Genomic DNA, 25,026 nt, shown 5'->3' on the forward strand with positions numbered 1-25,026 from the left:
CCTCAGTGCTCTTGCATGGCTTGGCTTGACATGTATCAACAGGTCTGTGGTTGACCACAAGCTAGGTACTCTTGTTCATGTACATTGTTTTTAGGCCCTACTTTCTTGCATTTGGCTGGGCGCTAGCATGTGTGAGGCTTGGGTACTGCCTTCTGATGAAGCGTGAAATGAATCTTGGGGGACAACAGCCCTATATCTTCTGATGAAGGCCTTAATAAGATTTAACACTGAGTATTAGAATATGCAATTTAGAAATTTTGGACTGGGTCTTTTGATAATGAGTTTGGCTCTTGATCTTTCTGCCATGTAGCATTTGAAATGTAGCTTATTTCCACGTAAGGAAGCCCAAAACAAAGCTCAGGCTGTGAAACTGATTCTTGTAAAATTTCAAACAAAAAGTGTCATATATATAGCTAGATTGTTGCTCTCTCTCTCTCTCTCTCTCTCTCTCTCTCTCTCTTGCCCAAAACATTACAGCATTTATTTGGATGAAGAGCATTGAAGTCACTGTAGTGTTCACATATGCAAGAAAATTTGCCAATTAAATTTGGCTTATGTGATAAAAGAAAAGCCATTCACAGGACTAGAAAACATAGATAAGGAAGATGATGGCATCTTCCTTACCATATCCAGGAGATGTTTGAACCAATGTTGTCAGTATCGATGCGAATCGGCCTCGTATCGACAGATTTTCGATACGGTACAAGAGCCTGAATCGACCCTCTCAAAATTTGACTGATTCAGTCTGAAATGATTCAGCAGGACCTGAATCGGACGATTTTCCATGAGTTTTCTGTTTTCACTTTTCATTTTTTGTTTTTCACTTCAGTTCCGCACCGCTGCCAGCTGCACTTGTCCTTCCGCTTCCGCCGCTCCCAGGTTCAGCCATCCCTACCCCTCCTCTGCCTCTGCACTGGCCCATGCACTCCTCCTCTGCCGTCTCCTTTATGTTACTGTGTTTTGCTTCTCCAGACTTTGTTTATTTTATGTTACTGTCATGTGCTAAAGACTTTATGTTATTCATGTTATAATTTGTTTGTTTTTGTATTTTTTGAGTTATATTGATTTTTTAAATTTTTTTCTGATTTTTACATTTGTTTCATAATTGTTCTATTTTTTATCATTTTTCTATTTTTGAATATTGTATTAAATTTTTTATTTTTAAATAAACCGATACCAATCGAGACAGGTCCGATACTGGCAGTTTTTGAAAAAAAGATACAGGTCCAATTCCGACACTGATAACATTGGTTTGAACCACACTAGTACTTATCTTTTCCTTCACACTCCAACGCTATATCATCACTCAAGAACTTAACTTTCTGCAAATATAATAAAGAAAAAGGACCAAGTCAGTAATTAGTGAGCAACTATGTTAATCAAAATGAATCTCAGTTTAGATTAGCCACTGAACATCAATAAACATGATACATAATATACAAGTTCCATGAGGTTCAAGTTTGGAGAAACAGCCCCTTGCTTTGCCAAGTCTTGGCACCCAGTGAAGTTCTCTGGGAACTTGGATGTTCCGAATTCCACTGTATGCTCGAGGGAAGTTAGCATATTGCCAACCCCTTCTTGTCATTAAGTTCCTGGGAGTTCACATTGGATCAGTGTTCTTGTTTTAAATTTTTTCCTGCCAAAAACAAACTATAAATCATTTTTTTTCAGGAAAATTTTTGGAAAATGTCAGCACTTTAAAAATAAGAAATAAGGAAAATAAGAAAATAAAGTTTCCAAATGTAAAAACCTAAAACCACAATAACATTGTAATGCACTTGAAATAGGCAAGATTTCGAAAATCTAGTTACATTTTTTAGATTTTCCTGGCTTGTGAAAAATTTCCCAGTGATATTTTCATAAGATTTTCATGGGCCCAGAAAATACAGAAAAAATCAAGAGATTTTCAATTCCAAGCACATCACAGGCGGCCAGTATTAAAAGGCTTTCTGCTGGAATTCATGTTTGGATTGAGGCTAAGTTTTGGTGACTTGCATTGGATAGAAACACCATTTCCCATGTGTTGCCAATATGTGGTTCTGCCAAACAGCAAGAATGATAATGGATGCGGCTATACTGTGGTAAAGTGCCACTGGATCATTAGTCCATAATCAAACAACTATAAACTCAACTCTGATCACAATTAGAGCATTCTGAAAGGAAAGTAAAATCAGAACAGCCATCTACACTGGTGGACATATCAATGCACAAATCCACACCAAGCCAAGACAGTAAAGACTGCACCCAACTTAACTCTTTCAATCCGCTAATATAAATTTTGGCTTTGTTTAAAAAAGTAAGACTGCACCCAGACTAGGCCTAGTAGGATCCAGTAAGTTTATCATGTGGTGACCAAAGATCACACATAAGATTACCCCTCGACCAGAAAGATTTAATAGGTAAGATCGGTAACAATCTGAAGACCAGAACTGGATCCATATCTATATAGCTCAATGAAAAAAGAAAAGAAAAAAGACTTGAGCCTAGCCTCAATATGTAGCATGATTCTCCACATAGCGTGGATCACGCTAAAGTTTCTCATTGTGATTTTCCTCTGAGCTACACGTTTAGACCTAATTTTTTTTATGCTCTTGGGATTTTATAGCATACCCTTCATGCTAAGAGTTGATACAACCAGTCTTTTTAGCAGCTTGAAATTCAAAGTTTGGTTTTCAGTGCCTTGAAATGATGAAATAAGAACAAGTGTGTAAACAGATAAATAGAATGGAAAAAATTTGAAAATTTTAAGGAAGAAGAAAAATAATGCTAGTGCAAGAAAATAAGTGAACTAAAATATGAAAACTGGATTGCAATTCCCGAGATTGCCTATGAGAAGGTAGAAAAATCAATTGATGCAAACGGTAATGAAAATGGAAAACTATCAAGAGTAAGGCTTCCAATCATCATGGATCTTTTGGAAATGGTAATTTGCATGCATCACACACACACACACACACACACACACACACACACACACACACACACACACACACACACACACACACACACACACATGCACGTGCGCACACACAGACACAAACACATGCAAACAAAGCTATTTAAATTGTCTTGTTGGCCTTGCTCTTCTCCAGGTATTCTTCTATGATGCCAGCATTTGCAGAGGAGGTGGCAGTAGTGGTGAAGAGGGCTGCAGCCAAGCCTAGCATAGCAGCTCTTCTGCCTCTGTTCTCTAACTCTTCAGTCAGGAGCTTTCCTTGCTGGGCTCTTGCATGGGGAGAGCTTAACATTCGAGGTTGAAGGTGGCGCAGAGACAAGCTTCCAATCGGCAGCCTGCGAGGGGCTGCTGCCCCAGGTCATAGCTGCACGCCAGCACGCTGGAGTTCATGGCTACCAGGTTGTGTGTGTAAGTGTGATGCGCATGTGTATGTATTGAAATATGGCGTTTTGAAGTGAAGAGGGGCAAAAATCTCAGTTTCATGACATAGGAGGGAGGTGCTGATGATGATAAGGTGTGTGGTATGCACGAGGATAAGGGGCGACTGACTTCCCCTTGTAGTGGTAGAAGAATGGTAGGGTTCCCTTGGTGAACCCACCTCAGATTTGGTAAGGTAAGCAAGAGTTTTATGCATGTTTACTTGGTCACAGGACAAGGACAGCTTGCCAACAATAAAGAGAGTGACAGACACTAATTTCCAACTTCCACATAAAGGGAACTTTTCAAGATGCTAGGTAGGAGAAGTGTCTGATTGATAATTGGATTTGAACCTGAGCTGAATCTAGATGAACAGTTATCCCAACCTGAATGATCTAGAATAAGATATTTAAGCCAGTCGAATCCAATAAGTTTTTACTTTTCCTACCCGAATCTAAATCCAACTCTGATTATAATATCGAATTAGGTTAGATCCAGCATATATCTAAACTGAATTTGACCTGTTCACATCACTAATGGTGTGGGGTGTGTATGCATGCACAAAACACGCAAGCACACACACACACACACAGGCCTAACCACGTTTCCCTTTTATTGTCATTGCTTACAAAAACCTACAGCCCAACGGAAATTTTTTGCATAGAATTCTTGTGCATAAACACCACGATCACATACATGTAAAACCATGATCAATTTAATGAATTCCCAACGATTCAACTGGTTAGTTAATTTTTAAAGTGCTGCATAAATGATGTGGTCATGCATGTTTGGAAAATAAACACAATAGTTCATGAATTCAGATGAATCTACCACGTCTGAGTTTGAATGGATTAATTCTCTCTTCCCATTCTTAAACCTCCCTTGTACATCCCAAATTCCTACACCTGGTTTACATGTACAATGCTTGTTCCAGCAAGCAAATTAACGTTGATATTCCGTCCTCCTGCTGCTGCTGCTGCTGCTGCTGCTACTGCTAACTTTTCAAAACACATCTGATTTTCATTCATCGTGATTGTAATATTTCCAGTGCTAATATTCTGTGCAATGCATTAATTCATGCATGTATGAAATATGCTTTGCAAGCCATCAATGGTAATATCTCGTTCCAAGTACAACACTAGGCAACAAGAACCGAGTTTCAATTTCATGTATGTTCCAAATCACTTTGTATGTAATAATATTTGGGAGACAAAACTTTATCGCCATCAAATAGGCAGGGAAAAAAAGGTACCATCCATAAAACTACCTAATTGTGCCACAACGAATGGATGAAACTTTGCACACACCACCCGATGTTGTAAACGGCACATCCTTGTAACAGGCCACAAGATCTTCTCTTGTTTTCAGGTCTACCTGCACGGTTTCCCAAACCTTCTTCTTTGGATTCAGTACATCATCAGGGGCGCCTTCAAACCCAGGAAATGTCACCCTCTCCCCAACATGGGCAGACTCTGGAGGATCTACCAACTCAACCTTCAAAGACAAGATTGGCACTCCATTAGTGTCCTCAAAATGGAGAAAAAAAGAAAACAAAGAAAAGGTTGCAATTTTGAACATTTCATCCTTACAATGGAGTGATCATCGCTGGAGGCAGCAAGAACCATAGCGTGTGACTTGATACCCCTCATGGCTGCTGGCTTCAGGTTGCAGAGCACGCAAACTTTCCGATTCTGCAAATTTAAACAAAGAAGCCTTCAGGCAATCCAAAATAGCACCACATATCTTACATCAAAAGGATCCAACAAGACCTGCAGAATTCCTAAAAGGCCTTCCCAGGCTGATTTTAAACGTATAGAGAATAACATATGTACTGCAGACAACCAGCTGGCATCAAGGACTAGATCACAAAGACTTGAATTTACCAATCTCACTGCACTGCATTTATAATGTAGATACTCACTAAACCACATTTGGTAGTCAGTTTTTCTTTTATTTTCATTAATTTGTTTATAGTGGTAATCAACATGATAAATATAATGCTGCAGAATTGCAAGGGTTGGTTCAAGCCAGGAAACTTGAGCTAAGCAAGTTGGCAGATAAAAACAAATTGTACTATTCACCATCTGGGTCATGAAATTGACTCAAAATACATTATGGTGAAGCTTCCCACCATTTAAAGCAGAATATCTGGTTTAAGAACATTCTGAGAAATGACAACAAAGTGCAGAAAGAGCACCTGCATTTGCTCAAGAGGGATATACTTGACAAGGCCACTAACGACAGTGCGTGGAGATGCTTCACCCACATCTATCTCCTCAACATACAGTGAATCAGCATCTGGATGCTTCTGAACTTTCGTGATGAGGCCGACACGGATATCAAGTCTTGAGATGGAAATCTCAGGTTCTGTGTCCTTTGCTTTTGCTACTGATGTGGGTTTTGTTTGCTTCTTTTTCTTTGCCAGTGCATCTGCTCAAAGAGGAGGCAGGAAGAGGACGAGGGAATGAATTAATCATCCTGTAACGGTAAGTACCAACCACACAAAACAAACAATATATTCCATGATCACCAACTACTAGATGTACACATGGTGCAGCTTGATGGAAGGAAATAAGAAAAAGATCACGCAATTAAAAATGGCATAATCTCACATCAATCCCCAAGGAAATCAGAAAAACAACCAAGAAAAATCTATAAGAACATCACCTGAAATAGTTACTTCCTGCAGCTTTTTAGCAGTCTTCTTTGCTTCAGCTTCAGCTTCAGCTTCAGCTTCAGCTTCTGCTTTTACAATCCTGTCAGCCTGGCTTCCAGCAAAATTTTCTCTGTATTTTTCTACTTCTTCATCTTTCTATATTGGCACATCAAATAGTTAGATGAACCTCAAACCTTCCCTTTTTATACCATCATAACACGAATGACAATTGGTAAGAATATTAGGAGGGGAATTGATATACCATTTCAACAAATAATGGCTCTGGCTGCCCTATTTTGTGACCAGCAGGTACTATGTCCCAAGGCCTCCTGGCTCTACCTACATCTCCACTCTCATCACAAAATGACAATGTTTCACGAGGCAAATTTAGTTGTTGAAGTACCTAGCATGTCATCACAAATAGAAAAAAAAAAGCAACCATAAATATCAGTTGTGCCATTGGCAATATAAGATGCAGAATTTAAAATATTCAATAATGCAAAACGTAAACTTCTAGCTTACTTTAAAGGAAAAAGAAGGCATGAAAGGTTCTAAAAGAGATGCCAATAAGTGAACCAGCCCAACTGATGTCTTCATCACAATGGAACAAGAAGCTTTGTCCTCCTTGTAAAGTTTCCAGAATTGACTCTCCTATATCATTCATAAAAAAAAACCTTCATGGTATTAAATTGCAGCTTCAAAAGATCAACATCAAATAACATGATGCAAAGGGAAAATCTTACTTGCAGATATACGTTCCCCTCACCAGAAATGTTCATTGCTATTTTTAACCCTTGTTTCAGTTTAACCTGCCAAGAAAAATAAAAAAGGAAAGGAAAGAAACCAACAACTATGAGCACAAATTTTATGTGTCCTGAAACATCTATGGTTAAACCAAAAGATAAAGGAAGAGAAGAAAATGGCATTCTGCTACCACCTTCTCCATAGCTTCCAGATACTGCTCAACTAAGTCGCCAACTGTATCTCCAAATCTTTTTGTTAGAACATGCAACTCTGCACCAGGTGCATCTGGAACTACTGATTCATACCCTTCTCCTGCATTAATGACCATGAAGTCAATTGGAATTCTATACTTAGGAATTATTTTCGACTTTTAGCTCAAAGAATGAAGAGGAGGGTTTCATTTCTGGCATTCGGACATGCACTAGGACCCCTTTGCTTTTTCAGCAGTTTGCTGACGATATTCTAATCTTTGGTCCTGTTTAGTCCAGATCAGCCAATCAGGTTAATTTTGTTGATTTTAAAGATCTCCTTGGAACTATCCAGTATGACAACTAATGAAGGAAACTGCAGCTTAATACTCTATTTAATGTTGAACCCAGCATTACTATTGCAGTAGAACAGAACTTTGAATGTAAACAAGAACACACTTGCCAGCACCATACCTAGCTGTATCTTAGAAAACAAGAGGGAAGGAAATCTTATGCAGAAAGGTTGAGGATCAGATTGAAGCTGAAATCGAGTCTTGCACACTAAGATACGAATAAATCTTTCTACATATATGCTCGTACAAATGCCTGTTTACATGATGTCCATCTTCAAAATCCCTAAAAAAAACTGGCAAAAGGGTTTATCAGGATGATAAGGGAGTTTATTTGGAATGGTAAGGGAGGTCAGCTGGTGAAATGGAAAAAACTCTACTGATTGACTTCGGTGGGTTGGGGATCAGGAAGTCAGCATCTCCAACATGATTACAGCCATGGGGCTTACATTAGGTCACTCAACTCATACGTGATGGTTGGTCTTGACTTGATCAACTAAACCCCATTGCAGCAATTGATGGCACTCTATTAAGCAGCGGTAGTTCTTTAATTTTTGACAGTTATGCAATTCTGATCATTGTTTATATTTTATTTACTTCATTACTGTCATGCATTAGTGGGCATGTATTGGAGTCTAATTGATCGAGTCAGGTATTACTGTCATGCGGCTCATGCCACTTATAATCTGGATTTTCAAGCCCAACTCCACTAGTCTTACACATGGATATGACCAATAAGCACAAAGCTACATCAAAGAATAAGAAAAACCTGTACACCTAGATGCAGAAGTGATGCTAACCTGAACGTTTTGCGAGAAAGCTCAAGACTCGATGAATAAAGTTTCCCAAGTTCTTCAGCAACTCGCTGTTCTGTTTGGCTTGCAAATCCGACCATGTAAACAAGGTATCTGATACCTAACAAAGAAGAGCAGACCAAAAAATTCAGGGCATAAAAAAAATTGTGTCATGATTCTAGGGCATCAGGCAAACAAAACTGAATATACTTTCAGTGACTTACTTCAGGTCGATTAGTGAGCAAGTAATAGCGCCAGACTTCAACAGGAATGTTTGTATTTTTTGCATCATTGCCAAAAACACCCACACCTTTACTTTTGGAGAACTTCCCTGAAACATGGTTTCCAAAAAGATAATAAGAATGATCATCAGAATCCAAATAATATGATTTACAATTCTCTTTTTGTAAAACAGATGTCTACCAGGTGGTTAATTAGTGGGAGAAAACCTACTCAATTATTGATGTGATGGGAACATGGGTTACCCATTCAATCATGGCTGGACTTGCCATTCGTTCTTGGGACATGGCCCCAGAAAGTCATGAAACCCCATATGCGTTCAGAAGGCTTACCTTCACAGAAAGGATATTACAAATGGTCTTCTTAGCAACTATCAGTACGTAATTCATACTAGATAATGACCCATCAACGCAAGGACAAACTCTCATATGATGCAAAACATATTGAAAACAAATTTTTCATAATGAATTTTAGAAATGGAGATTTTTGCAAGCAACAGATTTGAATACTTCAACAACCCATAGAGCAAACCTGCTTCATAATTTAAGTACTCTGTAACACTGATAGTCTTCATCAATGTCCAGTTCTCCCCAGTACCAAGTAGTGTTGAAGGGAACATGACCTGAAACAGGTGAATCCATAAGGAATGCATTAAAAGAGAACAAATGCAAGCAAAGAAAACTCTATGCCAATTATTGTCCAAAAGCTAAAATAACCACGATGCATCTATGTTTTAGTAACACATAGAATACATGTTTGCTGCATGAGAGAGATTCTGTGACTAAAATGAACATAATCACAATGTAAATCGCATCTATTTCTTTGATGCATAAGACAGAACTAACATAAGTACAGATGGAAAAAAGTGCAAAAAATTTCATTAGTTTTAACTGGAGGGTAACTTTCTAACACATATTCCAATATAAATAGAACAATGATATCCATTTCACTTTTCTTTTCCTGTTTGTATTGTTACAAGAGCCCAGCAGATCTGTGATGAGAGCAGCATCCAAGAAGCACCATGGGATAGAACTGCTTGAAAAGGATGCAATAGATTATTGTCTTCAGTGAGGAGTTGAAGTTAGTGACATGACATGAGCAAGATTTAGACCTGCTACGCTAGCTTCCATTGATTACAAAGCAGTATATAAACCAGCAAAGAGAAATAGAAGTATATAAAGTGGGCCGCTATCCTAGTTCCTATCTAATGATGACCCTAGAAATCTGACAAATATTTAATAGAAGAATTGTTGCACAAATAACTAGACACTAGAAATATGCTCTACACTCCTTTCACATTGTTGTAATTATCATATCGCAAGGGCTGGCAATACGGTTGTATCGTACTGTATTGTATCACTGTATTGTATCGTAAGATATGGAAAAAATCACATTTTAAAAATCACATTTTTTTTAAAAATACACAAAAAATCAGAAAAATTCCTAAGATCATAAAAAAAAATCATGTTTAATCATTATGAACAACTAAGCATACACATGTACTACTACAACATGTGAAACGATATTGTAACAAACTAACAACTAACAAAACAAAAGGTTTACTATTAAAGAGTCACATTAGAAAACAAACAAAAAAAGTTGAGTAAACAAATTATAACGATCACATAATACAAAAATAAAATTAAATTAAAAATAACTAAAAAAATAACAATACGACCACAAAGATAATTGAAACACATTTAAGCAGTCAAACTACTATATTAAGTAAACTTAATTGTGAAAATTGGGCATGAATAATTATGTAACAACTATCAAATATAAAAGCTATAATCATGATGTAATAAGAATGTACCCATTACATATATCAAAAGAGTAAAGTGAAAAAAAAACAAAGTAATATGTCATTTGTAAGTAATAAGTATTGGAGTCAAGAAGTAAGCTAACATAACGAAGAAGAGGAATGGAGACAAGACTCAAAGAAACTTCATTACTATAGAATGAGAAAAAGATACATCTTAAGAGAGGTCGACCTCTCTTGGTTACACTACAGGACAAAATCTGTTGACCCCCACCACTAGCTATTGCTAAAGTACATATATGCCCTCATTAAATATTTTATGTATATAATGAGTGAGGGAAGCACAAACAGAAATAGTGAAACATATTATAGAGGACGTAATACACATCTCAACACCCCCTCAAACTTGAGATGATGCTAACGGAATCATCCCAAAATTGGAAAGAAAGGGTTGAAAGTGTGAAGGAGCTAAACTTTTGGTCAATATATCAGCAACTTGCTCCATTGGGCTCACATGCTCTAATGAAATAATCCCATCTTCATAAGCCTTGTAAAGTGGCAGACTGGCAGTCAATCTCAATATACATGGTTCTCTCCTTAAATTCAGGATTTTTGGCAATATGGATTGCACTCATGTCACAATAAGAGGAGGTTTTTCTCCAAGTTCTTTAAGAAGCATCTTATCCAAATTATCTCTGAAGTGACCGGTGCCATGACTTTATATTCTACCTCAACAATAGACAAGGCAACACGTTGTTGCTTATTGCTCTTCCAATATATCAGAGAACTACCAATAAAAACATAGAATCTGGTAGTTGAAAGACGATCATTAGTTGATCCTCTAAAGTCTAAATCATGGTTGTAAGTCGAGGAAGCGGGAACGGGAAGCGAGGCACTTTCAAAATTTTAGGAAGCGGAAAGCGTGGGACTACTTAGAAGCGAGTCACGAACCGTCTCGGAAGCGACCTACGAAGCGAGGGGGAAGTGCGCTTCCCAAAAAAGGGGGACGCTTCCCCGCGCATTTCGGAAGCGCGACGTTTCACGCTTCTGAAGCGCGTATCAGGGAAGCGCGCTTCCCCTACTATAGGGGCGCTTCCGGTAACTCTGGTCTAAATCACAATATGCTTTAATACCTGTAGAGGATGAAGTTGAGAACATATCAAAATGCATATTGTCTCTCACATACCGGATTATTCTGAGCACATCTGCTAGATAAATTGAGGTGGGTGCACTCATAAACTGACTAATTGCATGCACTACATATGTGATATCAAGTCTAGAGATAGTCAAGTATATCACAATATGCTCTAATATCACCTATAAAACACAAAATCTTCAAGCTTCTCACCATCTATGGCCCTCAACTTGACATTTGCTTCCATAGGGTAGCCACCCTTCTACAGTCATATGCAAGTCGAGCCTTCATCACTAAATCGATTGCATACTTATGTAGAGACAAATAGAGCCCTCTCCTTGAGAATGCTACTTCTAGGCCTAGAAAATACTTTACAACAACAACAACTACGCCTTCATCCCAAAACAATTGGGGTCGGCGATATGAACCAAAAAAGAAAACCATTCTGGGTCTTCCACATGAATCTTTCTCCTCCAATCATTTCTATGCAATGCCATGTCCTCGGTGAGGTTCAAAGCATGTAGAATAGAATTATAGATTGTTAATTTGATTTATTGCATGCATGATGAATGTTATTATGATAATTGTTTTTTATTTTACTAGTGTTACTGTTGTTAACTGTTAAAACTTAAAATATATAATTTGTTGTATTTTTGCTGCACCCCCGCACCCAAGTTTTTTGAAAGTGCCATACCCCCGCACCCACACCCATGTGACATAGACTATATCTCATAGAAGTACATGAATGTATAAATATCATTTCACAAAATCAAATAAATATTATAAATCATATCAAAATATTTAATAAAATTTTAAATCAGCACAAATATAAATGCAATTAAATCCAAGAAAATGAGAATACTTAAATAAGTTAAAAAAAACATTTAAAGTTTTTTTAATAACACCCAAGAAGACATATACCAAAAAGAGTTCGAAGAGATCAATCATTTGCTAATTAACAATCATTTGCTACTTCTAGGCCTAGAAAATACTTTAAGTGTCCTAAATTCTTCATCTCAAACATGGTAGCTACTCTTCTTAGTATCGACAATTTTCCACATATCTATAGTGATGATCATATCATTAACATATAAGAAATATACACTTTCATGCTTAAAAGAGGATACAAACAAAGTAGGGTCATGATAGCTCTGCTCAAAACCAAGAGATTTTACTGCATTGCTAGACTTTTCAAATCAAGCATGTGGGGACTATTTGAGTCCATACAAAGCACTTCTCAACCTGCACACACAACCCCGGGGGCTCCGAATATCCTTGAGGTAAGTTCATGTAAACCTCTTCTTCCAAATCCCCATTCAAGAAAACATTCTTCGCATCTAACCGTCAAATCACAGTAACAACAAGCAAAGTTCTTATAGTGGTAATGCGTGCCATTAGAGCAAACGTCTCAGTAAAATCAATTTCAAATTGTTGACTATATCCCTTAGTTACAAGTCTTGTTGTGTATCTCTCAATTGACCCATCAGCATTAGTTTTAACTTTGTACACCTGCTTGCACCCCACTGCATTCTTGTCAAAAAGAATATCTACAAGGTCTCATGCATACATTCTTTCAAGAGCTCCTAACTCCTCAACCATTGCTTGCTACCGCTCATCTTTTGAAGTTGCCTCTACGTAGGAACTATGCTCTGGAGTAAATCAAAGCAATAAGATGTTGAGGAGAGAAAAAATCATATAACAAAAAACGAGTTGGGGAAACATACACTCTAGAGTTACGACGAGGAGAAGGTGTTGAGAGAGGGGACTCTTGATCTGTGTTCTCAAGGTCGGTTGAAAGAGAATCAGAATTGGCCTATGAATTTCCTATTTCCTCTAATTTTATTTGATCCAGAAAAGGTATTTCCACCACATTATCTTGCCTTCTGAAGTAAGATAGACCAAACCTACCACCTTCCTCTTGAGATATCTTCTCCTGAACTCCTACATTCCTTTCCACCTCCTTTGTCATAAGAAAAAGTATTAAGAAGGAGAAATCACTAGTGTCTTTTTCCTTAAGTTCAAGTTTACTGAAATACAGTGTACCTTTATGAAAAAACATATGCATAGAAATCCATGCAAGCTTCCCAATAGGATCATAACACTTATATCATTTTTTACGATGAGAGAATCCCAAGAAGCAACACTTTGCAGAGCGTTGTGAAAGCTTATCTCTATATCTACTAGGCAACAAAACAAAACAAGTACGCCCAAAAACTTTTATCATGCTATAATTAGGCATAGATCCATACAACTTTTGAAATGGATATGTACCTTTAAGAACACTTGATGGCACACAATTGATTTGATATATCGCCATACATACTGCATCTGCCATATACTCTTTAGGTGCATTCCCCTTAAACAATAGTGTTCTAGTGGTCTCTAAAATATGTTTATTCTTCTTCTCTGCCACACCATTATGCTCATGAGTATAGGGGCAAGACTTTTGATGCTCAATTTCTTTACCCTGTAAGAAACTTTCAAACATGCCACTAATATACTCTCGACCAGAGTCTGTACAAATAGCTTAATTGTAGTGAATTGATTTTCAACCATAACACAGAATTTCTTGAAAATATCAAACAATTCATTTTTATTTTTCATGAAGTAAACCCAAGTGAATCTGGTACAATCATCTGGAAGGTAACAAAATATGATGAACCACACTTAGAAAAGACAGAAAATGGTCCCCATACACCCGAGTATACAAAATCAAATGGATTATTTGCCTCTCTCTCTCTCTCTCTCAGACCAAATGGCAAGCCATAACCCTTTGTTTTTGGCCCCTAGCCTCAACATCGCGATTCTTGCATTCAACACACCTATTGCATTTATCACAATTCAAAATTTTCAACATAGATGTCAAGGCATCTGATGCTTGTTGAAAGTGAGCATAGAAGTCCTAAATGGACTTGCTCCCTTGCCTTAGAGACTTCAGCTCTTGATCCAATTGGTGCCTCTTTGCCCAATTAGACTGCGCATACACTTGCTTCAAATAAGCCCAAGCATCTTTGGCATTTTCGTACTTCATGATATTCACTGAAATATTATGCTCCACTGACCCCAACAATCATGATTTTACCTTGGCATTGTCCCTTTCCCAATCTACTAGACTTGTCTCATAGTTGGCATCATCTGCATTAGGTTTAGATTTGGTACAATACCCCTTAATCACTTTTCGCACAAACTCTGCCCAATAGGCAAAGTTTGTCCATCAAACTTCATGGGGATGATCTGTATGTTCTCCTTATCCATATATACAAACCTAAGTCACATGGACTCGGCTAAAAGGTTGACGCACCCGCATCGACACGCCCGGACACAGGTGCGGCTTCCGACACAGAACAGACACGGTAAACTAAGTGTCGGACTCGGTCAACGCACCGGGGCCGAGTCCGTCCACATTTTGGACTCGGTCAACTTTGACCAAGTCTATTTTTGTCCATTTATTAAAATTACTTTTGGATTTGGTCGGGTCCAGATCTGGACCCGACCCAGATCCAAGACGGTATCGGGGTCGAAGCCCAATCCTTAAGAGGCTGCACAGGGGGAGGGGCAGACGGCAGACCCCTCCCCGCTGATCGCTCCCTCTCCCCCACCCGTCCCTCGCTCCTCGTCCCCTTCAGACTCGCCAGCGACGCCAGCCACCGGCGACCCCCAACCACCGGTCCTCTCAGGTATATCCCTCCTCCCTCTTCCATTCTTCTTCCTCTTCCTCTGGCAGGAGGTGGAGCTGCCTGCCTCGTTCGTGTTTTCCAGCAGGGGGCGGAGGCCCCGGCCTCGGATCTGTTTTCTGATATTATGACAAATTTTGTTGTTATCACATTCACAAGCTTCTTTATGTGTTATATTTTGGTAAGTTTGTGTTGTTAATTCAATAGAATTACTTTTTTATTTTTGCTTTAAAATTTACAATCTTATTATTGTTATATATATATATACATATATATATAGTCGTGTCAAATTAGCTATTAAGGTTAAAAGAGAGTGTTATAGAAATCTAAGTAAAAGTCATGATAATGAGAATTTGAATAAGTATATGATAGCAAAGAAGGAAGCCAAAAAAATAGTTCGGAACGCGAGGGATAAGGTATATAAGGAGGTTTATGACAAGTTGGATACCAAAGAGGGCGAGAAGGATATTTATAGGCTTGCAAAGATGAAAGATAGAAAATCAAGGGATCTGGGTATGGTTAGATGTATCAAAGATGAAACGCAGAGGGTTTTAGTTAAAGATGAGGAGATTAAGGAGAGATGGAAAGATTATTTTGATAAGCTATTTAATGAAAGTCATGCTCAGGATCTTGGAGACTTTTCAATTCCTTTTCATGAGATAAATCGTGACTTCATGCGCAAGATTCAAAAGAAAGAAATTGCAGAGGCTTCGAAGAAAATGAAATCAAGAGGGCAGTTGGCCCAAATGGTATACATATTGAGGCTTGGAAATGCTTGGGAGAGAAATGTTTAGAATGGTTGACAAATCTTTTTAACAAGATTTGGCGGACAAATAAGATGCCTAATGAGTGGAGGAAGAGTACTTTGGTGCCTCTATATAAGAATAAGGGTGATATACAAGATTGCACAAACTATCGTGGTATAAAACTCATGAGTCATACTATGAAACTTTGGGAGAGGGTGATTGAGTCTAGGTTGAGGAAGGTTGTCATGATATCGGAGAATCAATTTGGTTTTATGCCTGAAAGATCAACTACGAAAGCTATACATTTTCTTAGACAACTTATTGAGAGAAATAGAAAGAGGAACAAAGATTTGCATATGGTTTTTATTGATTTGGAGAAGGCTTACGATAGAGTACCTAAGGTCGTTCTCTGGTAGACAATGATGAAGAAAGGTGTTTCTCTCAAGTACATTAGTATAATTAAAGATATGTATGAAGGAGTAGTAACCAATGTCCGCACTTGTGGAGGGGTGACAACCAATTTTCCTATAACGGTTGGGTTACATCAAGGATCTGCTTTAAACCCTTTCCTATTTGCTATAGTGATGGATGAGCTTACGAGATCAATTCAAGAAAATGTGTCGTGGTGTATGTTGTTTGCTGATGATATTGTTTTGACTGATGAGTCTAGAGCTGGGGTTAATGCTAAGTTAGAATTATGAAGACAAACATTGGAAGCAAGAGGTTTTCAGTTGAGTAAGAGTAAGACAGAATACATGGAATGTCGATTTAGTAATCAACGAAGTAGTGATGGGAGTGTAGTGAAGCTTGGTGAGCAAGAAATACTGGTGGATGATTCTTTCAAATATTTGGGATCTATCATTCAAAAGTATGGAGAAATTGATGGAGATGTAAATCATAGGATAAAGGTTGGGTGGATGAAATGGAAGAGTGCAACTGGAGTGTTGTGCGATCATAGAATGCCATTGCGGTTGAAGGGAAAGTTTTATAGGACGATTATTAGGCTTGCTTTACTATATAGTACGGAATGTTGGGCTGCCAAGAGACATCATATTCAAAAAATGAGTGTAGCTGAGATGGATGTGTGGAAATACAATAAAAGATAAGATTCGAAACGAGAAGATACGTAAGAAGGTAGGCGTTGCACCCATTGAAAATAAGATGAGAGAGAATCATTTACGGTGGTTTGGACATATTCGACGAAAGCCTAATGATGCTCCAGTTAGAAGGATGGAGAAATGGGAAAATGTATTAGTTAAAAGAGGTCGGGGTAGGCCTAGGAAGACATGGATGGAGGTGATAGGAAAGGATATGAATGCTTTGAACATCACTGAGGACATGGCATTGGATAGAAATGAATGGAGGAGAAGGATTCATGTGGAAGACCCAGAATGATTTTCTTTGTTGGTTCATATCGCCGATCCCAATTGTTTTGGGATGAAGGCGTAGTTGTTGTTGTTGTTTTGATAGTCGTGTCCCTGTGTCCAAAATTTTTGAAATTGCTCTGCACTCGTACCCATACCCGCACCCATGTGACATAGATACAAACTCAATCCCCAAACTGCAAGGTCAAATGGCTGCACACAAGCACCAAAACACCAAAACAACACCAAGTACATATGTGCCATATACCATGCTCACATTAGAAGGAAAGCACAATAAAACCACCAATGCGCAAAAACAATGTCGTGCAGTCAATACCCTCACAAAGATGACCACAAATAAAAAAATAAACCCTAAAGTGCACGCACAAATAGCTAGCACAGCACAATATACCCAACAGCCACAAAGTTGTATCAAAACCCCAGCAACCCAATACACAATGCTGGTCGAAACAAGGGAAAACCTTCGGAAAATGAATTATCGCCTGAACTGGACAACCAAAACCTTCATCAAAATGCCACCAAACCTCCAAAATCAGTCCCAATCAATCACATACAAAAACGACTAGATTAGAACTGATTTGGGAAACAAAATCCCAATGATAGCTTCAGAATCACCAGATTTCTCAAATCTGATCAGTAAATTCGTCACCCAGAAAAATTCAGTAAAAAATCACCCAAAAATCCAATATTCATCCGATCGTGGTGATTCTTGATTCTAAATTCATCTAAAATCAAAGGCTGTCAGCTTGGTACCTTAAACCCATAAAATCTGAAAAACCTGTGCCAGTGATGCTGACATCAGCACCTCGATGTGTGTGCAATCCAGAACAAACAAGAATGAAGCCTTCTTCACCAGCACTCTTCTTACAATCTTCTTCTTTGCACTCCAGTATGGCTCTGACACCATATTGGAGTCAAGAAGGACAATGAAGAAGAAAGAGGAATAGAGAGAGGACTCAGAGAAACTTCATTACCATAGAATGAGAAAAAGACCATCTTAAGAGAGGTCCACCTCTCTTGGTTACACTACAGGACAGAATCTATTGACCCACCACTAGCTATTGCTAAAGTACATAAATGACCTCATTAAAAAATCTATGCACATAATAAGTGAGGGAAGTGCAAATAGAAATAGTAATACATATCGTACAGGGCATATTACACATCTCAACAGTAAGCATTAAAAAAGAGAAGATTCATAATGTCTTCATTAATTACAATAAGCACAAGATTTGAATAATGAGTGCTCTGCCATAGTAGTATTTCTCTTTTCTTTCTCATCTTCACTAATCACAATAAATTAAGAAGAAATTTCTGTGTTTTTGTTCGCATAGCTTGTGAAATAAGTGAATAGGACTCTAATAAAGTCATACTTATGTAAAAAGTTGTCACTAAAAGTGAAAAAAGATAAAAAATAAATTGTTTGAAAAATTTCAACACAAAAAGTGAAAAAGTTGCCGTATCTTACGATACAGCATGTATCGTAAGATACAGTGTGATACAGACCGATACAGTCCGATATGCTGCATTTTCCAATTTAGGGGGTATATCGTATTGCATGGACCAGCGATACTGTGATACACTGTATCGATATTGATAACACTGGTATTTAGCCTTTGGTACGATAAAGTGAGAATCACCTTCCATACGATAAAAAAGCATGCAAAACAAACTATGAAATGGAATATGGTTGTAGATTTTTCAACACCACTTTCAGTTTATACATGAGGTTCAACAAGGTCTTTGGGAGACCCACTCTCCTGTAACAAATCCTGATAGGAGTGAGTATACCAATACACTCATTTTCGCCTAGGGTGGAGAATCGGTCAACCCATCAATGGGCCACTATATGGTCAAATCGGTCTGTCCAGGCAGGCCTGGGTCCAAAAGTCCAGCCGGGTTGCAGCCCAGCACAAACAAGTCAGACCACAGGAAGCCTGTGGGCCACCCACTCCTTTGTAGGGGCCAAAGCAGGCTAGATGAGGTTGGCCTGGGCCTATTTTAGACCATGGTGCCAAGCCTCTTGACAAGCCATTGGCCAGTGTGGGCTGGACTGGGTCCCAAAAAGCCAACCCAGGCCTCTCCCAGATGGACCAAGCCATGGGTAGCTCACTGGAAGCCTGGCCCTATTTTCTCCTGTTTTAATCACACTGATCCATAAGTCCCCATAACAAATGAGAAAAGTGCACACAGAGTAATACAAAAGATAGGCAAGTAAAATAAATTACTTTATTACTTTATTGGAAAACAATGTTTCCAGTAACGCAATGCCCATGAAAGAGTTATAAAAAAAACATCAACTCATTTGTGACAAAGATAACCTATTTTAAAGGCCAAAGCAGAGACTTACAGTGTGAAATGGAACGTTGTCCTTTCCCATGAACTGAAATAACTCCACATTTTCAGGATTCTTCCACCACTTCTCCCATTCCGATGTATAACATGCTGTTATTGATATATATCCAATTGGTGCATCAAACCATACATAAAATACCTAATAGAACTTTGTTTAGGTTAGAATTGAATGTTCAAACACAAGCACATGCCCACACACACACACACACAGGTAAGAGAGAGAATGAGAGAGAGGGGGGGAGGGATGTGGAGTCATACTTTTATCCACAAACAAACCAGAAAAATTATTGATGGAAGTCTCATTACTACCTTATCCTTAAACTTTTCAAGAGGTACGGGCACTCCCCATTTCAGATCCCTGGTTATACAGCGAGATTTCAGACCTTCTTTTAACCAAGCATGTGTGGCCTGAATTGCATTTTGGCTCCAAGATCCAGCAACTGACATATTATCGATATAATCTTTTAATTTGTCCTTCAGCAATGGGAGTTCTAGAAACAAATGATTTGTATCACGGATGCGGGGTGAATTCCGACAGACCTACAAGCAAAGAAGGTTTAAGAATAATTTCCATATGCCAATTTTGAAAACCCAAGTTTTAAAGTGGTAAAAATAGTGATGCAAATTGTTTAATTGTAGATTTGTCCTAAAGTATAACAAGTAAAACGACAAAATTTAAAAATAAGTGGTTGAACTGAATCCCCATTATATACCTTGCACCTTGGGTCTATAAGCTCAGTTGGATTTAACAATTTTCCACATTTTTCACATTGATCACCCCTGGCATCCCCATAATCACATCCAGGTGTAGGGCATGTACCTTCCACAAGTCTATCTGCCAAAAAGCGATTACATGTATCGCAATAAAGCTGCAGCAATTCAAAAGTTAAGCATGAATAGTTAAACCAACCCCTTCAGATAAACAGGAAAAAAAAGAAATTTTGCTTCAATTAGCACAATATTAGAAATACATATCATCCTATGGATATTACAATCACAAAATACTGGAACTGTGGAGTAAAAGTGATGATACCTACATACCTGATGCATCATGTTTTCAGTAAGCCAGTTGTTCGCCAAAAGTTTATTGAATATTGCCTGGCAAACATCAGTTTGCTTTGGACTGGATGTACGCCCAAACTCATCAAAACCTATATCGAACCATTCATAGATTTCCTTGTGGATTGCATGGTACCTATATGAAATGAACAGAAAATGACCAAATAGGCAGAATTATGCTCAAATATAGCAGACATGAATAAAATAGACCCATTATTTCCATTGACTTATTTGAACCATGGTCACCAATCAATTGGCCCCATGCATACAGAGTACAAGAAAAAATACGGTAATTGCCATATTGTTCATTTGTTTGACAGAAACTAAAACCAGAAATTATTACAAGCATCAATTCACCATGAAATGATGTGCAATGAACAGCCTTCCTATTCAGCATAACTTGCACAAGCCAGTGCCAGAAGCTAAGGACCAACAAGTCACCAACAAGTGCATAACAGTATCAGGAAAGAAAAATATAACATCGTTTCATAAACTAATGTGGTGCTTGAATGTCTTCAATTCTTGGCTCTTTTTTTATGTTTAAAGAAAGACGGACACCATTAGGATCAACCTAGTAATGTTTTCCTTTCATAAACATAAACAGAAAATAAATAAAAACATCACAATTTCTATAAAAAGGAAGTGTGTTTTTCTAATTATGGTTATTCTTTTTGTTCTTTTTTGGCTATCATCATAGATTCAACCCAATTTAGTCCAATAAAGGTTGCAAGTGTAGAGACTAAAATGGCTTGATACAAAATCATTTAGATTCAACTTCAGACCACTATCCTATTGATCGGCATATCTTTTGGCATCTTGTAATGGCATTTGAGGAAAAAAGCAAGCCATTTCCAAGCGTAAAAAGAGTTTCCACAGAATCCCTTGATAGGATAATTTTCACATTTACTTGATCGCTCAATAAATTTGTAGAACAGCAACACCAACTCAATCCCTTCAGAGAACCACATACAAAAAACATTCCTCCGATAAGACATTACTTGCATTACCTCAAAGTTCTTTTTAAACTTATCTCACACCCACTTTCACACCTAAAAATAAATTGCTAGCATCGTCTACCATTTACATGAAAAAGTATGGCAAACACATTGCAAACGAGTAATAGTTCCCGATCACAAAACACTACAAACTTTTAACTGCAAGGCACTCGATTGGATGTCATAACCAGCACTGACAAAGAAGCATACACAGCATCTCTACCTACAGACTATGCAACAAGAACTGATTAACATAAAACTCAAGTTCACATAGAAAACAACGAAAGAATAAAACTACCCAACTGAAACAACGCAAAAAGAAGCATTCCCACAAATTAGATACAGAAACCCACTTGTCACAGATATCTTTAGGGCTGCAACCCTCCTCCATTGCTTTCGTCTCCGTGGCTGTCCCATACTCGTCGGTCCCGCAAATGTATATTGTGTTGTAACCGCGAAGACGACAGTACCTCGCAAAGACATCCGCACTCAAAACGCCTTCACAGATCAAAACAAAGGGTACCCATTAAGCAAAACCACCAAAAACCCAAAAAGAAATTAGAAGGAGAGAGAGAGAGAGAGTCACATCCGATGATATTTCCGAGATGGGGAACGTTGTTGACGTAAGGAAGGGCGCTCGTGATGAGCACGTTCCTCCGGCCGTCGATCGGAATCTTGGGCGCTCGACCACCGACGGCTTCTCCCATCTTCCCTCTTCGCCGAAAGAAACAAACCGCAGAAAACTCGTTCCTCCGAGCAACCAATAAACCGAAAATGAAAAATCCTTCAACACCACAACAAAAAGCAACACCAACCAATTAAGAAGGCACCAACAATTGCTTCGCTCAAAACCCATCAAACTTCACCAAACCAACAAATAAAAAACGGACTCATTCCTACGATTCTGCCCTCTCAATTCGGCATGAAATGAACCTCTAAATTAGCCAAAAAATGGAAAGAAAAAAAGTAAGCAGAAGAACAAACGAGTTCACCTCGAAAGCACAACTTCTTCAGAGAAATTTCTCCGTATGAATCTGAGAGAGGGAGAGAGTTTTCTTCTTTCTTCTATTGGTTGCCACCCCGAAGCTAAAAAGAAGCGGACGTCGTGTAAACCTACAGATATTTTCTTATTTCTAAAATGCCCTCTAGAAAGATTAAAATTACCAGCTAAGGATTTTCTTAACCTAGGAGGTCAATTGGTCGAATTTTGTCTGATATTTGACTGAATCCGGATTCGTAGGAAAAGAAACTTTTGCCTAGGAGAGTTTTTGATATGAGAAGTTTTTCAAAAGAAAGTTTTTTGCTTGTTTGTTTAGCATGAAAAAAACAGAATGGGAAAATTTGAAAAAATGATAGAGAGGAGGAAGAGGGTGGTGGCGATGGTGGTGATGGTGAGATGGTAGTGATGGTGGTGAGATGGGTGGTGGAGAGGGTAAAAAATAAATTTTTTCTTGGTAGGAGACATTCCTCCACCTTCCTCGTTCATGATGCTTTCTGTATAAAAACCATACTTTTTTAGAAAAACTCTGGCCGTCTTGGAAGTGGTGAACAAATTGTAAGGATTTTTTCATTTTGCATCACTTTTCCTACATCTTTCTCACTTTCAAACTTGCCCTTAGCCGGATTTGGTAAGCCCAAACAATATAGCAGATATAGATTTGTTTTTTTGCTACAGAGTCCATCCAACTGATATTGGTTTGTTAAGCATCCACACCTTAGGTTTGGAAGAGCTTAATAAGGAGTATGAGAGTTCTTGAGATGGGTTTATGATGAAAAGTGAGTGGTGGAGTATGGATTTTTGGTTTGATCCTTGAAAAGGACAATACAGTGCATCCACACCTTGGGTTTGGAAGAACTTAATAAGGAGTATGAGAGTTCTTGAGATGAGTTTACGATGAAAAGTGAGTAATAGTGTATGGATTTTTGGTTTGATCCAATACAGTATTAAAAGCCTCCTCCCTAATATGGATGCCCTAATCTACATGTTACACAAGACCTCAAAATATCTAAAGCAGTGTCAGAGGATTCTGACTAGCCATTACAATGGATGAAGGAGACTCAATTGACAAAAAGCTAGTATTAGATAAAATGGGTTGACTAAAAACAATAAGAGGTCTTGGTAGAGGTGAGAGTGAGGTTGAGATAGGTGTCACAAGGGGCTAAGGCAGACCCTTTCAAGGGAAAATTGTTCAACAAATACCACATAAAGAGAAATAATAATGTTTTTACAAGTCAAATGCAACACTCATGGTTGCTATTATATCCCTAGGGATGGCAGTGGACCGGAGAAAGCGGGGGCCCGGCCCGCCTCGCCCCGTTTGGACCGGGGATGAAGGGTATGAAACGGGGATGGAGGCAAGGACGAAGGTTAAAATCCATCCCCGTCCGGGGGTGGAGGCGGGGATGGATGTGCACTTTTCCCCGCCCCGCCCCGTCCCCGCCATGATCCCCGCCCCAACCCCGCCCCGACCACTTTTCCCCGCAATATCCCCGCCCCGCCTCATCCCCGTTTGAACCGAGGATGGAGGAATGAAACGGGGATGAAGGCAGGGGTGGAGGATAAAATCCATCCCCGCCGCGGAGGCGGGGCGGGGGTGGAGGATAAAATTTTGAGGCAGGGCGGGGGTGGAGACCTTGTCCCCCGCCCCACTGCCATCCCTATATATCCCCAAAAACACGCATACTTCAAAATTCCAATTTGTAAGACAGGTATGGTCGGAGACACGAAAAATATACACAGCCAAAAGCTTTTAGAAATTTATAGGGCAAGTTTGGAAGTGAAAAAATCGTAGGAAAAGTAATACAAGTTGGAAAAACTGTACAGTTTTTCTGACCCTTCCAAACCTAAAAAAATTTATCTCAAAAAGAAAATCTATGGGAGTTTTTCTGGGCTAGAGCATGAAGCTCCTCTCTCACCCCTCTTTCGTTTTGCTGCAGCCAGACCTCCTCAGTCGTTGGTACTCTCTCTCTCTCTCTCTCTCTCTCTCTCTCTATATATATATATATATATATATATATATATATATATTGTTTTTGTGTCAATGTGCAACTCAAGGCCACCATCACTGACGCCACCTTCGTCAATGGTCTCAACCTCCTCTCCTCTCTCTCTCTCTATTGTTTCTGTGCTAGGGTTTGGTTTTCTGCTCTTTGTCTCTCTCCTCTCCCTCTCTACTGTCTTTGTGGAAGTCTTCGAAGAGCGATTCAATGGTATGTCTCTCTCTTAAGTTATTGCTGAAGAAGGAAATTAGATCGTCTTATGAGTATTTTTTTGTGCTAAATGATATGATGTTTCTGGCATTTAACTTCGTATAAAATGTTGCTTCATTCATTGATCTTTGTCTCTCTTCTCTCTCTTGATCTTGAGTTTTTGTGCTAAATGACATGCTCATTACTTGTAGCCATTGATGTGCAACCAATTGAGAAGAAGCAACTCTTAACGTTATGCCTTATCCATCATTAGTGGTCTATCTTTCAGCCACAAGACTATCCTTATCTCTAGTCGTGTCGTAAAGGGAAGAAAATTTCTCTATAAGTGACATTGAGAGAAGCCACGGGTCCTTCCAAAAAAGA

General features: G+C 38.6%; 1 protein-coding gene and 1 pseudogene across 1 annotated transcript; both read right to left on the minus strand.

Annotated features, from left to right (window-relative positions):
* Window positions 1-490: 490 nt before the first annotated feature.
* LOC149848311 (photosystem I reaction center subunit N, chloroplastic pseudogene) lies at window positions 491-3,248 on the minus strand (annotated as a pseudogene).
* Window positions 3,249-4,469: 1,221 nt separating this feature from the next.
* Window positions 4,470-22,536, minus strand: LOC149848312 (putative methionine--tRNA ligase). Its single transcript, XM_089990118.1, has 18 exons — window positions 22,446-22,536; window positions 22,040-22,237; window positions 21,807-21,951; window positions 20,441-20,594; window positions 20,113-20,268; window positions 19,709-19,939; window positions 19,395-19,538; window positions 8,877-8,967; window positions 8,330-8,436; window positions 8,112-8,226; window positions 6,967-7,085; window positions 6,773-6,838; window positions 6,552-6,680; window positions 6,292-6,432; window positions 6,041-6,185; window positions 5,571-5,803; window positions 4,963-5,064; window positions 4,470-4,867 (listed from the first exon to the last, which is right to left on the minus strand). Exons 2-18 carry the CDS (start codon window positions 22,158-22,160, stop codon window positions 4,637-4,639), a joined length of 2,430 nt encoding a protein of 809 aa, XP_089846244.1. The 5' UTR covers window positions 22,161-22,237; window positions 22,446-22,536; the 3' UTR covers window positions 4,470-4,636.
* Between the last annotated feature and the right edge of the window lie 2,490 nt (window positions 22,537-25,026).

This window comes from Nuphar pumila, chromosome 1, assembly GCF_984573655.1.
Source record: "Nuphar pumila chromosome 1, dmNupPumi1.hap1.1, whole genome shotgun sequence".
Taxonomy (NCBI): domain Eukaryota; kingdom Viridiplantae; phylum Streptophyta; class Magnoliopsida; order Nymphaeales; family Nymphaeaceae; genus Nuphar; species Nuphar pumila.